This window comes from Anolis carolinensis, chromosome 2, assembly GCF_035594765.1.
Source record: "Anolis carolinensis isolate JA03-04 chromosome 2, rAnoCar3.1.pri, whole genome shotgun sequence".
NCBI classification, from domain to species: Eukaryota; Metazoa; Chordata; class Lepidosauria; order Squamata; family Dactyloidae; genus Anolis; species Anolis carolinensis.
In genome coordinates this window covers 180,626,144-180,639,732 of record NC_085842.1, presented here as the reverse complement: position 1 = coordinate 180,639,732, position 13,589 = coordinate 180,626,144, and the positions used below count along the sequence as shown (strand labels likewise).

The window sequence follows — 13,589 nt, the reverse complement described above, 5'->3', positions numbered from 1 at the left end:
TCGACAACACTCAGTGGTTCTTTAAGACCCAAAGCCAGTTGCTTAAAATCCTTGCTTAGAAATAGTTCTTTGCTGCCATTCAGCCCTCTAAAAAAAGGTTAGGGTTCCTCTTTCATCATAAAGTATATTGCAGACATCTAGCTTCTTCTTAGACTTGGCCACAGCACACCAACAAATTTATCTTTTTACTCAGAGATGTTTTTCCTCCCCATTCCACTAAATCTCACAGGAGCAAATGAAGGCCAAGCGGAAGGAGGCAGAGCTGCGCCAAGTCCAATCCCAGGCTCACGGCTTGCAGATGAGGCTGAAATACTCCCAGAGTGACTTGGAGCAAACCAAGACCCGCCATCTGGCTCTCAATCTCCAGGTAAAGTGTCCTACTGATGCCAACTGGCTGTCAATCCGCCAGATTCTGCAGCAGACCTGAAAAAGTATGTGAGAAATGCTTTAAGCAGTAGTAATTCCTAAGCATTGGACAAAGACGAAAGTTTAAGCAAAAAGTGCTTGGAGATCCTTGTCTGTCTTCAGCTTGGTGTCTTGAGCAAAATCAAAATCCACTTGGCTGACCATGTGGACCCCAGTGGTTGAAAATTGGAACTCATGTGTAAAAAGATCTGTATTACCTGGATTCCCATCCTATTAATCTAGCTTTTTACTGCTGGGATGTGTGAGAGCCTGCTACAAGAAAACTCACCTGATAATGAAAAATAAATATCTGAAAAAAATAGTTGTTTGGTTAGTGTTTTTGGTTAGGGCTTGAAAAATACAGGTATGTATTCAGCTACACTACTGAATGCAGTGATTTTGAACCAGTCATTCATACAGCTCCACAATGTTGTTGTGATGTTTAAATGAGAAAGAAGAGCCATATATGCTGCCTTAAGCTCATTATCAGAAAGATGAGGTATAGTAAAGGTCCAGTCGTGTCCGACTCTGGAGGTTGATTTCTTAAGCCAAAGAGCCGGTGTTGTCCATAGACACCTCCAAGGTCATGTAGCCAGCATGGCTGCATGGAGCACCGTTACCTTCCCGCCAGAATGGTACCTATTGATCTACTCACATTTGCATGTTTTCGAACTGCTAGGTTGGCAGAAGCTGGGGCTAACAGCTGGAGCTTACCCCGCTCCCCGGATTCAAACTGCCAACCTTTAGGTCAGCAAGCTCAGCAGCTCAGTGGTTTAACCCACTGCTCCACCAGCCGCCCCGAGATGAGGTATAAATACAACCAATAATAACAACAAGGCTAATTTGGCATGCAGATGAACTCTGTTGCTCCCATCTTATCACTCATACAAGGCCTGAAATCCCTGTACTGCCATTTTTAAAAGGGACTGAGCTTTAATTAGCTTTTTAATTTAAAGAAGGAAGAGGAAGGAGGACCTCTGACACTATTCCCTGTATTCTGTCCCTGATGTAACACTATTCCCCACAGGAAAAATCGAAGCTGGAAAGTGAACTGGCTAATTTTGGACCCCGTATCAATGACATCAAGCGCATCATACAGGGAAGAGAGCGTGAGATGAAGGACCTCAAGGAGAAGATGAACCAGGTACGATGGTTCCAGGCTAATCACAGCTAGCCTGGAGTGGAATGGAGAAAACCAAAGAAGCTGGAAGGGCAGAAAACTGTGTGGGATGCTGGTATTTTAGGGAGAAGTGCAGTGTTGGCAGAGGATGAGAAGAAAGTGGTTTTGAACTTCTGTTCAAGAATGGTGCCTGATGGCAACAGGAAGAGCAGGAGCGACCCTGGGGCTCTTTGGAAGCTTTCCTCAATTGTCTGTGGACCTCATCACACTAAAGATTGGATCCACTTGAAATCCACTTTAGGGAGGGGCCTTTAAACAGCTCAGCCAGATAGATTCTGGGCCTCACCAAACTACAAATCCCAGAATTCTGCAGGAGGCAGAAACCGAATATGAAGTGGATTTATGCTCTAGTGTGCTGAGGCATTGTGTTCTTTTAAGCATTAGATTTTTAATAGAGAATAAGTAGACTTAAAAGACTCCCTCCCATTATTATCTTCCTCTCCCAGGCAATGTACTGAGTGAAGAGTGTTGGGTGCATTGCAGAATGTACTCTTGTTAAACATGAGGAGGGACAATAAGTTCCTGACAGAGGACATGCTTTCATACTCGACATTCCAGGTTCGGTCTCTTGTGTTTCTTACCAGGACACAAGGGATATGAAATCCTTGAGATCTTGCAGAGCACTATTGTTTTAATAAATAATACTATATTTCTTCAATTCTAAGATGCAGCTTTTTCTTCTCTAAAAATTGGGTGCATCTTAGAATCGCAGGTGTATCTTTTGTATTTTTGGTGATGGTGGTAGTACTCAAATTAAGGTGCGTCTTTTAATTGATGTTGTCTTACAATTGAAGAAATACGGCACTAGACTAAATGGGCAACTCATCTCACCTGGTATAAGGCTTGAACAACAGGAGAGGACTTGTTTGAGTGTCCTGCTTAGATCAAGCCCCAGAATATTCTGTATTGCATAGTGGATTTCACAGCAGACCAGTCAATGTGGAAATGGCTTTTCTGAAGGTAGAACTGTGTGTTCTATGCTCCACCTCACTCCATACCACATCTCTGTCCTAATGTAGCCTTTTCTTTTTCTCCTCTAGGTAGAAGATGAGGTGTTTGAGGAGTTCTGCAAGGAGATTGGAGTAAGAAACATCAGGGAGTTCGAAGAAGAGAAGGTGAAACGCCAAAATGAGATTGCCAAGAAAAGGTACTGGTCCCATTCCTTTCTCTTCTCCGTCCCACTTTGAATATAATAGTCTGAAGGATCCTGAAGATGTATGGGATGGAAGAGAATTTGATAAAATACCCAACTTTCTCCCCATCCCTCTGTAGGCTGGAGTTTGAGAATCAGAAGACTCGCCTGGGCATCCAGTTGGACTATGAGAAGAACCAACTGAAAGAAGATCAGGACAAAGTGCACATGTGGGAGCAAACAGTCAAGAAGGATGACACAGAAATAGAAAAGCTCAAGAAGGTACAAGAGGGGCCAAAATGGGCAGGTTATCCTTGAGTTAAGTAGGGTGGGATGCCCAAGGTCTGGAAGTGAGGAAGGAGCACTCAAGCCTGTCGTAGACCAAACAATGTGTCTCCACTTTTCTCCTTTGCTAAGGAGGAGCAAAGGCACATGAAGATAATTGATGAGACCATGGCACAGTTGCAGGACCTGAAGAATCAGCATTTGGCCAAAAAATCTGAAGTAAATGACAAGAACCATGAAATGGAAGAGATCCGCAAGAAGCTAGGGGGAGCCAACAAGTAAGTCTTGGTTTCCTTGGATATCCTCTGGAACCCTTCTGCTCCCTAAACTCCAACATATCTCCTTGGTAGATCTTGGGGCATTTGTGTTTTAGTTCATACATTTCCACTTCTTCTAATGCAGAGGTGGGGTAGCAGTACAAACTTTCTGTACTGTAAGAAAGGCCAGACTAGATCTCTGTATTGTGTCAAACCACATATACCATCCCATGTCTGTAGGGAGCTAATTCCTCTCTTTCTCTCTCATGGAAACTTACAAACTATTCTGTCTCTGCCACCCAGTGCTTGGAATGTGTTCTTCCTTTGAACAAAGATGTTCCATTTAATTACCATGAATAAGTCTAAGAGTTGGACTTTTTGTTTCTTCAAGCCTAGAAATCCACAGATTTGGGGTTGGTTTAACACTACTTTTTATGCTTGCTGCTGACTCTGGCCTGGCTAAATTCCTGTAGGCATTTCTGTGGGAGCAGGAGGAGGATTTATTGTGCCTTGAAATTGTGAGGACATCTTTTCCTACTTGTAGTAAATCTAGGATGAGGGGAACTTTGTGGTAAGCATGGATGTCATTACCAGAAGCAGAGATGAGTTGTCATTGAAAACCATAGGTTTGGATGCCCATTGGATAACTTTAAGATAAAGGTAATGAAATCCTGCGTTTTGGCTACTCATTGTGTTAACAACATGTCTTATTATTATGTCAGACACAAATGCCCAAAATCAATTCCTTTTGATCTTTGAGTTCTAGGATAAGATCAAAGAGCCTTTTTGCTCTTCACATACTATTTGTTTTACAGTAGGTCCTTGTTATCCACAGAGGTTTGGTTCTAGGACTCTGCATGGGACCAAAATCAGAAGATGCTCAATTCCTGCTATATACAATAGTAAAGTAAAACAGTGTCCCTTATATAAAATGGCAAAATCAAGATTTTTCTTTTGGATTTTTTAAATATTTTCAAGTTGCAGATTATTGAATCTGTGTATATGGAGGGCCAACTGGTAATTCTCCTCTGATGGTACACAGTCCTTAGCTTCTCACTCTCCATCCATTTTTCCTACAATTTCTTTATTTCACACAAACATGCAAATTTGTTCTGGAGCATTTCTCCACCCTGAATTAATGATGAGAACATGGGGTAGAGTTCTGAGGAAAATCTACTTGTGGCATTCAATATTTTCCAGTGAATGAAATAATTACTGAATAAGCTATAGCCCATGGGAAGCATTTCAAAGTGAGGTATGAATCAGGCCATTTTAACACATGGAGGTGAATGTCAAACCAAAGAGTCCATCCACTAGCATTCCCTGCCTCCATTCTGTCTCCTTTATACCTGAGTGATAGCTGTATTTGGTGTCCTTTACCCTAAGAGTAGGGAACATGTGGTATTCTAAATGATCTTTGAATCCATCACAGTCAGTGATGAGGAATTGTGGTCCAGATGCATCTGAAAAGCCTCATTTTCCCCACTCCTGTTTATATTTTTAAAAAGGTTTCTGTAGCATGATATTTCTTTCAGTGGAGTGTGATCAAGTCAGAAATTGTGTTTATAGTTGGGCCCCAACCCAGTCATACTCATGAAGTGGCAGATGGATTCTTTTTTAAGAGTCCTGAGACCAAATGTTTGCCTAAAGCTCTCAACCTTTTGGTTCTGGCAGTGCTTTCTCTGGCAGATGAGTGGTAGCTAATGATTTCATCAACAGTGCTATGCTTTTTTGGCTGTTCTGTGCCATCCTGCTCACGTTCTGCCTCTTTGGCCTCTGCTTGCAGGGAGATGACACACCTGCAGAAGGAAGTGACAGCCATTGAGACCAAGCTGGAACAGAAGCGCAGTGACCGTCACAACTTGCTGCAAGCGTGCAAGATGCAAGACATCAAGCTGCCCCTCGCCAAAGGCACAATGGATGATATCAGCCAGGAGGAGGTGAGGCAAGCATCTTAATACCTAGAGGTTGATGGGCACATGAGACCAGAAAAGGGAATCAAATTGTCTTCTTTTTGGCTATGATATAGGGTGGCTCCCAGTCAGAGGAGACAGCCAGCAGCTCCCAGAGGACCTCCAACATGTATGCCCGAGAAGCCCTCATTGAGATAGACTATAGCGACCTCTCTGAAGACATGAAGGTAAGGTTTTTGTTGGGTCAGCCCTCTGTGGGGAAACAGGTGGTTGTGAAAGACCACCTTTCTTCCTCGATTAGTAAGCGGCCAACAATTCACGCATGTGGGACTTGCGCCTGTGAAGTGCCATCTGTGGAATCTGCTATAACTGAAACATTTTGTGCAGACCCCACCCTCAATCCCCATGGGTAGATTGTGCCTAGCTGTCATCTCCTCTGCTCATTTTCCTCTATCACTTGAGAAAAAAAAATGGGACTTAGTGTGTAGTCATTTTCATATATTCAGTTGCAATATTTGTAGTCTTCCTCAAATAATCTACATGATTGTGGGTGTGGTAATAAAGTAATATTTAAAAAACCAGCATAATAACAACTGTGTACACATCCTCAGAGGTGTGAGGTATGTTGGAAACTAGGCAAGGGAGGTTTATATATCTGTGTAAGGTCCAGGGTGAGAGAAAGAATTCTTGTCTGTTGGAAGCAGCTGTGGATGTTGTGATTAATCACCTTGATTAGCATTTGATGGTCCTGTGGCCTCAAGGCCTGGCTTCTTCCTGTCTGGGAGAATCCTTTGTTTGGAGGTGTTAATTGTCCCTGATTATTTCATGTCTGAACCTTCGCTGTTTTCAGAGTGTTGTTATTTATTTACTGTTCTGATTTTATAGTTTTTAAAATACTGGTAGCCAGATTTTGTTCAATTTCATGGTTGCTCCTTTCTGTTGAAATTGTCCACATGCTTGTGGATTTCAAGGCTTCTCTGTGTAGTCTGACATTGTAGTTGTTTGAGTGGTCCAGCATTTCTTGCCTAGTTTCCAATATACCTCATTACCTCTGAGGATACCTGCCACAGATGTGGATGAAGGCTTCTGGAACATGGCCATACAGCCCGAAAGACTCACAGCAACCCAGTGATTCCAGCCATGAAAGCCTTCAACAATACATTGAAGAGATGTCACTTTTCAGCATGGAAGTACTTCCTGTATTAAAACTTGAAAACATGTCTTTCTTTCAGCAAGTACAAAAATGTGAAAATGCATTGCCATCTCTTGATCAAAATCTGATCAAAATACCAGGTGCCATATAGATTTATCTTGAGATCTGAATTTAGTAGCTTCTGACCCAGTTGACTGATATAAACTGGATGCACAACTTGTTCCTCTCCAGGTATCGTTGACTTGTAATGTCTGTCAATTCTGATCATTGATTAGGAGTGCTGGCTCTGATGGGAGTTGGAGCATGAGAGTCACATGTTGCCAGTTCTTGTATAAAGTATTATAACATGGCAGAACGCTTATCCTTTTCTTTCTTTGTTTAATTTTTATCCTAACTATCTTTTGGAGCCAGATTTGGTTCAAGTTACAGGCTATGATCTGTAACAACTTCTGCTGTTATATGTTCATTCATAATATTTTTATGACACAGGAGGCAACACTTTTTGACCCACCTTTGTCTAAAGCTGGTGGGGGAGCTACTCTTGAGGAGGCCCATGGTTTTTGCATCACAGAGTGGTTGGAGCTGCTGCCTTTCAGGTGTTTCTAAAAGAAGATGTATCTAGTTTCTCTTTAAAAGGTCTTGATCAGAGGGAGCTGCTTAGTTCTCTGGCTTCTGGCGACACTTTCTGTCTTTTTCATTACAGGATGTCCAGGCTGAAGATGAGATTAAGCAGGAGATGAACCAGCTGCAGCAGAAGCTGAATGAACAGCAAAGCATCTTGCAACGAATTGCCGCACCAAACATGAAGGCTATGGAGAAGCTGGAGAGTGTGCGGGATAAGTTCCAGGAGACTTCTGATGGTACAGAGTTATCCTTGGGGTCTCTTCATTAGCGAGAGCCAGGTTGGAGAATGCATGATCCTCCAAACTGCAAATCCCATCAGACTAAGGCAATAATGGGGAAGGATTATGGAAATTTCAGTCCAGCGATATTTGGAAACTGCCATATTCCTCAGCTCTGGGGCATTGGTTCCCTTGATGTTTTAGAATCCCTCATCTTGGGCCATGTGGGTTAGAGTTTCAGGGAAGTGACATCCAAAGCAACTGAAGGTGTAGAAGACAAGAGCTAGATGCAGTATGATGCCACTTTAACTGCAGTGGTTCAATGTTATGGAATCATGGAAGTTGTAGTTTTACAGTGGCTTTAGCCTTCTCTGCCAAACAGTGCTGGTGCCTCGCCAAACTACAAACACCAGGATGCCATAGCCTTTAAATGGTGTCAAACTGCATTAATTCTACTATATGTGGGCATCTTGAGTGAGATACGAGACTGAGAATCTTTTTTCTGGAGGGGCCTGAGCACTCATCTTTGCTCTTTTCCTTACACCCTGGCAGAATTTGAGGCTGCTCGGAAACGTGCCAAGAAAGCCAAGCAGGCCTTTGAGCAGATCAAAAAGGAGCGCTTTGACCGCTTCAACTCCTGCTTTGAGTCTGTGGCCACCAATATCGATGAGATCTACAAAGCTCTGTCCCGAAACAGTAGTGCCCAGGTGAGTGGCCTTCCATGGACCATACTCCAATCATTCTCAGCCTGGGGGGAAGAGGTGGCTGTCAGCTGTTTTTCAAAGCAGTCATTCATGCTTCTGTCCAAGGTTAGTTGTTGGTAATTGTAAGCCAATTTGTTGCAAATTAGAGATAAAAATTCCATTACCCATGAAAATTAAGAAGATTCGCTTCGAAGCTAACTATAGTAATTGTATTCATGTAAATTTGCCTTCTAAATACAAACAAATTTGTCTTCTAAAACATCAGTCAAGATCCCAAAAGATTGATTACAGCCTAGCTGATACTCTTGCTATTCATATGCAAAATATGCTATTTATCAATTTGTTGAATGTTGAAATGATGTCACGTATTGTCCTCAGAGTCACTCAACTAATGCCCAACCCAAATTGTCCATCAGATTGAACTCAACACTTTACCCCCAGCCCTGGCCCTATAATCCGCTTTGCACAAGCCTGTGCCCAGCCCTCTCAAATTTCTAATCTGCCCACCATATTTCTGGTTCTGGTCATTCAGGTTTGCTTGGATTGATTTTAATGATGTTTTTATATTCTACTGTTTTTAATTTGTTTAATTAGATTGTTATTGTTTATTATTATTTTTAAATGTGTTTTTAGTTGGTTAACTCTGTTGTTAACTGGGCTTGGTCCCACTTGTAAGCCACCCCAAGTCCCTTGGCGGGATATAAAAATAAATAATAATAATAATAACAATAATAATAATAATAATAATAATAATAATAATAATAATAATTAACCACTATGATCTGGTTTGAATCATACTTGTGTAGAAATATATTTATTTTCATACATATATCCCTAGCTGCCCTCAGAAGTTGTGCAGAATGCCACCAGCAGCCCACAGTAACAGCATCTCTTATTGGCAAATAGAGGTCAATTTTATTTACTCCCAAATGAAGTATTTCTCCAATCATAAGGAGTAGAAACTTAACCAGTATCACTCCCAGTTCTGGCCACATATGGGTCATCTACACATATACAACACTGCTGCAATGCTGACATTTTGTGGTAAATCAAGGTGCTTGGAATACTATGTTCAGTTCTGGGCACCACAGTTTAAAAGAGTTATTGACAAGCTGGAAGGTGTCTAGATGAGGGCAGCTAAAATTATCAAAATTGGAGACCATGAGGAGCATCTTAAAGAGCTACATAAGAGAAGGTTGAGGGGAGACATGATCGCCATGTATAAATATGTGAAAGGATGTCATAAGGAAGAGGGAGCAGGCTTCTTTTCTGCTGCCCTGGAAACTAGGGCAGTGGGTTCAAATGACAGGAAAGGAGATTCCGCCTGAACATTAGGAAGAACTTCCTGACCATACGAGCTGTTCAGCAGTGGAACTCTCTGCTTCGGAATGTGGAAGCTTCTTCCTTGGAAGCTTCTAAACAGGCCGGATGGCCATCTGTCAGGGGTGCTTTGATTGTGCTTTTCCTGTATGTCAGGAGGTTGGACTAGATGGCATGGCCCGTGTCTTTTTCATCTCTATTATTCTATGATCCTATGAATATTTCCACTGCAATCCAGAAAAAGCCATTAACTGTCATGTTTCTGTATGGCTCTCCTGCTTTGCTGCTGATATTCAAACCTCAAAGTTTAGGGGGAGCTTTGGGAGACCACATGAGAACCGAATGTTGCCTGTCCATGTTTTGTCCATGCCTGTCATATCTGCTGTCTTTCTGAGAATATCACATGAATCCATATTCCGTAAAATTGATGTTGCCAGGATTGTTTTGGCACGCACACATTATTTTCATTCCCCTGGCCAAAATAAGTATAATAACAGACTCCATAGGAGCCATTCTTTCATGTTCCTTCACAAAACCTTATTTTTAACAAGGTGAAAAACAGTGTCAAATATTGGGTCCGTGTGTGTGTGTGTGTGTGTGTGTGTGTGTGTGTGTGTGTGTGTGACGATTTCTCATGATCTTCATCTGACTCCTTTCTCCTTCATTTCTTTTTCTGAAGGCCTTCCTGGGCCCTGAGAACCCTGAGGAGCCCTACCTGGATGGCATCAATTACAACTGCGTAGCCCCTGGCAAGCGTTTCCGGCCCATGGACAACCTCTCTGGTGGGGAGAAGACGGTGGCAGCCTTAGCTTTGCTCTTTGCCATTCACAGGTGAGGTCAACTTTGTATTAAGACACATTGAGTCTACACTGATCTGAATAAATTTTAGTTTCATGCTTACTGATGATTTGCCGGGGGTGGGGGGGGGGTAGTTTTGTGGCAGAGATCCATTGATAATTCATGGTGCTTGTACTCTTTATTCTGTAGTTTTATGTAAGAGCCTGGTTGTTTGATCAGGTACCAAAATATATATTTTTTAATACAGAAGAGTATGAGTCATGAGAATGAGTGTTGAAGAAACAAATAAATGTTTTGAAGGAATCCCCCTTCCAAGAAATAAGGGTATCTTTTTGTAGATACTACATACTGTATGTGGTGCTTTACAATTTCTGAAACTCTTCTATCTAGGAGTAGGGAGAAAATCACAGGCTGTATTGGATTCCTGAGCCAGTTTTTATGGGCCTGGAGTCCCACCAGTTTACTGAAAAGAACTTCAGCGGAGAAAATGGGATTTTCTACTCTTGACAGAGAAATACTTCTCTAAAGCAAGGTGTAAAGCCTGGTACTAATGTGGGAGGATTTATTTGGGAGAAATGAATTTCAGCTAACTTCCTTTTTGGAAGGCTAAAAATGATGGTGAATGGGAATTGCATTTGGGGAAGGGAAGGTGGGTCTGGAGATGGGGGTGTCATTTGTCAGATCTTGCTTATTCCTAATCCACAGCATTGTGTTCCTCTATCTACACAAACAGCCCATGAATGTGTATTTATAGTCCAGAGTTGGGAGTCTTTTGATAGCTTCTGTGGCCATGTTTCCTAGGATTGTAGGGAATTGGATTAAGATTTTGTGGATGAGGGGTAGGGTAAGAGCAGAACATGCTTGTTGATGTAAGTTCCCAGCTTCAGGCTAAGCATCTGCCTATGTCAGTGGTTCTCAACCTATGGGTCCCCAGATGTTTTGGCCTTCAACTCCCCAAAATCCTAACAGCTGGTAAACTGGCTGGGATTTCTAGGAGTTGTAGGCCAAAACAACTGAGGACCCTCAGGTTGAGAACCACTGGCCTATGCAGTGATGCTCGGCAGGACCTCTTTCCCTCAGGAATGCTGCTGCCAATTAAAGTAGACCAGGCATGGGCAAACTTGGCCCTCCAGATGTTTTGGACTCCAACTCCCACAATTCCTAACAGCCAGTAGGCTGTTACCAGTAGGAATTGTAGGAGTTGATGTCCAAAACACCTGGCGGGCCGAAGTTTGCCCATGCCTGGAGTAGACAGTACTATGCTAAATGAACCAACAGTCTTTGTCTGTATAAGACATCTTCAGATATTCACGTCTTTATTTTCTATTTCCAGCTACAAACCAGCTCCGTTTTTTGTCCTGGATGAGATTGATGCAGCTTTGGACAACACCAACATTGGAAAGGTGAGTAGAAAATGAGATCGAATGGACAGACAGGGCCCTCTTGGCTTAGCTTTCAAGTAAAGCTGGGAAAGGGTCACTCGGTTATTTTGTTAATCTTCTCTATTTTCTATACAGGTGGCCAATTACATCAAGGAGCAATCTACCTGCAACTTCCAGGCCATTGTTATTTCCTTGAAGGAGGAATTTTACACCAAGGCTGAGAGTCTTATTGGTGTCTACCCTGAGGTATGGAGCAGGGGAAATGTATGACAGGGAACACACTACTCTGAGCACTCTTTGCTGATCTCCATGGCTGCTGTACATCCACACACACACTAGTGAAGATACTTTTTAATCATTATCAGTGGACAAGATCTGAAAGTTTCAAGCTGAGGATGCTCTAGCCTGTGCTGATAGTGGCTTTGAGGGAGCTGTTAAGAGTGGTGCCTTTTAAAAGAACAGAAACACAATGTTTGAACAGAGTCTGTGTAGCATTCCTGTTAACATAGGAAGAGAGCCCTACTCTCCACCTGCCATAGATGTGGGCAAAACGTCAGGAGAGAATGCTTCTTGGAACATGGCCATACAGCCCAGAAAACTCATAACAACCCAAATCAGACCTGTTTGCCTTATTAATACTGCTCTGTCCTTGGCCTTCCAAATATTTACCTTCCTAAGCCTAGATAAGAATGAATCCTTGATGCTGGGCCTTTTAATACAGTAGAGTCTCACTTATCCAACATAAACGGGCCGGCAGAATGTTGGATAAGCGAATATGTTGGATAATAAGGGGGCATTAAGGAAAAGCCTATTAAACATCAAATTAGGTTATGATTTTACAAATGAAGCACCAAAACATCATGTTAGACAACAAATTTGGCAGAAAAAGTAGTTCAAAACGCAGTAATGTTATGTACTAATTACTGTATTTATGAATTTAGCACCAAAATATCACGATATATTGAAAACATTGACTACAAAAATGTGTTGGATAATCCAGAACGTTGGATAAGCGAGGCTTGGATAAGTGAGACTCTACTGTAATTATTAATATTATATTTACTATGTTGCTTTTTCTCAAACTATTCAAACTTCTCTTGAGCAACCTGTTTGGTTGTAAGGGTAGCTGCTATACAGGGGGTGGTGATCTCAAGGAACTAAGAAGATGTGCCTGTCATTTGATTTCTCCCCCCTTCCCGCTCCTTTCTTTTCCCCTCACAGCAAGGAGACTGTGTCATCAGCAAGGTCCTGACTTTTGACCTCACCAAGTATCCTGATGCCAATCCAAACCCTAATGATCAGTAGAGGGAGAAGAACCTGGATTCCAGTGCTCAGCATTTTACAAACTTTTCTTCCTCACCCTTTCTCACTTTTATCCTCCCAGGGACCGTTATTGTCCTCGGTCCTTTATGATAAATAGAATCTATAGTGAATTGTGGGCAAGGGGGAGAGCAAAAATATTTAAAGGCACAAGGGCTTTATTGATAGTGATGTAGGACCATTTTTGTGTCTGCAGTGGCAAAATTGTCTCCCCATTAAGCCCATCTCTTTTCCAGACCTTCCCCATTTGTTTTTTCAATGCAGCATCTCTGATCGCTGCTGGCGGAAGAAAAAGGAGGAAATGTAGTTCCTCCTATGCAATTTAAATTGCTTTTAAAACATTTTCTAGGACCAAAATCATGTTGGTTGGACGAGATTTTTCTCGTGCCAAGCTCTCACCTATTCAAGGTGGGGTTCTAAATGTTGTTTCCCCCCCTTCTTAATATAATGTGTATGTTTGTGTGCATAATTGAAATTAAAGTATTCTACTTCCAGCCTTGTTGTTTTCTTCTTGCAGAAGATGCTGTGGGAGGAGAATGTCAGAGTGAGGTCAGTAGCAGGATGCATTAATTCCTCTTATCTAGACATGCCAAGGTTGGGCCAATATCACCAAGCATCCTGGCTGTTCCTCGCCATCTCCACTGCCCCATAAATCCTGAAAGCAGTGATCTTGAGTCTTTGTGGACAAACATGTTGTGGCTGGATGCAATGTATTAAAAGGATCCTTGTGCGAAGAATTTTCAAGGAAGTGTGCAGGCTTTCTTGAGGACAAAGAAGACCTTGAGATAAATTTATTTTCTATAGATCCTTCAACGGTTCCTGTCATTTAGGAAGAGATGATGACATGAATACGTTTTTGAACCTTAAAAATGTTATTTAATCCGTTTCCAGTGGGACA

The 13,589-nt window shown here is 42.1% G+C and overlaps 1 protein-coding gene across 1 annotated transcript in view; it reads left to right on the top strand.

Annotated features, from left to right (window-relative positions):
• Positions 1-13,185, top strand: part of smc1a (structural maintenance of chromosomes 1A) — a 34,938-nt gene extending 21,753 nt beyond the window's left edge. Inside the window, exons 13-25 of the mRNA XM_003216909.4 lie at positions 230-367; positions 1,433-1,549; positions 2,626-2,732; positions 2,858-2,999; positions 3,135-3,280; positions 5,046-5,199; positions 5,289-5,399; positions 7,029-7,185; positions 7,720-7,874; positions 9,871-10,022; positions 11,323-11,392; positions 11,507-11,617; positions 12,593-13,185. Of these exons, the coding sequence (XP_003216957.2) occupies positions 230-367; positions 1,433-1,549; positions 2,626-2,732; positions 2,858-2,999; positions 3,135-3,280; positions 5,046-5,199; positions 5,289-5,399; positions 7,029-7,185; positions 7,720-7,874; positions 9,871-10,022; positions 11,323-11,392; positions 11,507-11,617; positions 12,593-12,676 (1,644 nt within the window). The 3' untranslated portion in view covers positions 12,677-13,185. The remainder of the gene's footprint in view (positions 1-229; positions 368-1,432; positions 1,550-2,625; positions 2,733-2,857; positions 3,000-3,134; positions 3,281-5,045; positions 5,200-5,288; positions 5,400-7,028; positions 7,186-7,719; positions 7,875-9,870; positions 10,023-11,322; positions 11,393-11,506; positions 11,618-12,592) is intronic.
• The last annotated feature ends 404 nt before the right edge of the window (positions 13,186-13,589 follow it).